The sequence below is a fragment of the Propithecus coquereli genome, unplaced genomic scaffold, assembly GCF_000956105.1.
Source record: "Propithecus coquereli isolate 6110/MARCELLA unplaced genomic scaffold, Pcoq_1.0 Scaffold235, whole genome shotgun sequence".
NCBI classification, from domain to species: domain Eukaryota; kingdom Metazoa; phylum Chordata; class Mammalia; order Primates; family Indriidae; genus Propithecus; species Propithecus coquereli.
Window position 1 is genome coordinate 23,157 of NW_012147897.1, and position 1,571 is coordinate 24,727.

General features: G+C 41.4%; 1 protein-coding gene across 1 annotated transcript; it reads left to right on the forward strand.

Moving 5' to 3' along the window:
- The first annotated feature begins 418 nt into the window (after window positions 1–418).
- LOC105811331 (olfactory receptor 52A1-like) lies at window positions 419–1,369 on the forward strand. Its single transcript, XM_012645509.1, has one exon. It carries the CDS (start codon window positions 419–421, stop codon window positions 1,367–1,369), a length of 951 nt encoding a protein of 316 aa, XP_012500963.1.
- The last annotated feature ends 202 nt before the right edge of the window (window positions 1,370–1,571 follow it).

Genomic DNA, 1,571 nt, shown 5'->3' on the forward strand with positions numbered 1-1,571 from the left:
GTAGATTTTGGTGTTTTTCTGTCTAAATTACCCCTCCAAATGTGTGTGTCTGTGTTATTTTCTGCTTTCCATGAACAGATTAGAAGACGAAAGAGAAGATGGAGTGGGGGAGGAAGGAGAGCAGCACTAAGCAGGCTGATTTTCTTGGCCCCATCACAGGAATGATGTCCAAATACTCAATTTTCACACCGTGGATATCCCTGGGTGTGGGGATGATTTTGCTAAAGTGCATACTGGTGAATCTTTCTAAGGGTCTCTCTATTGGCATTTTTCCTTCATTTAAAACAGTGATAAATAAGCTGATAAAGTTGATTCTCCTAATTCTCTTACCTTTGTGACTGGACAAGCATATATAAAAGTACAGAGAACCGCAGTTTGGCAAGCTCTGTTCCCTTTCTAGGAAGATCCCTGAACCGCTATGCCTATTACAAATGACACCGTGTTCATGCCCTCTGTGCTGACATTCATTGGGATCCCTGGTCTGGAACCTGTACAGTGTTGGATTGGGATTCCATTCTGTGTTATGTACATTGTAGCTTTGATTGGAAATTCTCTACTGTTGATCATTATCAAATATGAGCCCAGCCTCCATGAGCCCATGTATATCTTCCTGGCCATGTTAGGAGCCACAGACATTGCACTTAGCACCAGCATTGTGCCTAAGATGCTTGAAATTTTTTGGTTCCACTTGCCAGAGATCTATTTTGATGCCTGCCTCTTTCAGATGTGGCTCATCCACACATTTCAGGGTATTGAATCAGGAGTCCTGCTGGCCATGGCTCTGGACCGCTACGTAGCTATCTGTTATCCTCTGAGGCATGCCACCATATTCACGCGACAGCTAGTCACTCTCATTGGAGTTGGAGTGACGTTGCGGCCTGCTATTCTGGTAATCCCATGCCTATTGCTCATAAAGTGCCGTCTGAAACTCTACCGAACCAAGTTAATATCCCACACGTACTGCGAGCACATGGGCCTTGTGAAGCTTGCCACTGGAGATGTTTACATCAATAAGTTCTATGGTCTCCTTGGAGCTTTTATTGTTGGTGGTCTTGACTTCATTTTCATCACTCTCTCCTATACACAAATATTTATCACCGTCTTCCACCTGACCCAGAAAGAAGCACGACTTAAGGCATTTAATACATGTATCCCCCATATATGTGTCTTCTTCCAATTCTATGCCCTTGCTTTTTTCTCATTTTTTACTCATAGATCTGGATCTTATATCCCATCATATATTCACATCATCTTGTCCAACCTTTACCTACTGGTCCCACCATTCCTCAACCCCTTTGTCTATGGCATAAAGACCAAGCACATTCAAGATAAGGTAGTAAAAATGTTCTGTTCCAAACACCAAGCTTGACAATTGATTGAAATAGTTCTTTCTACAAATGTAATGGTTCATCTGTCAGACCTATGTGATCTGTAAATTCAGTTAATGCTTTTGGGTATCATCATGATTGATGAATAAATTAAGTAATACACACACACACACATACATACACAATCACACACATATGTATGTTCATAGCTGTCCAAGCATTTTTTGATGGCTATATTAATAG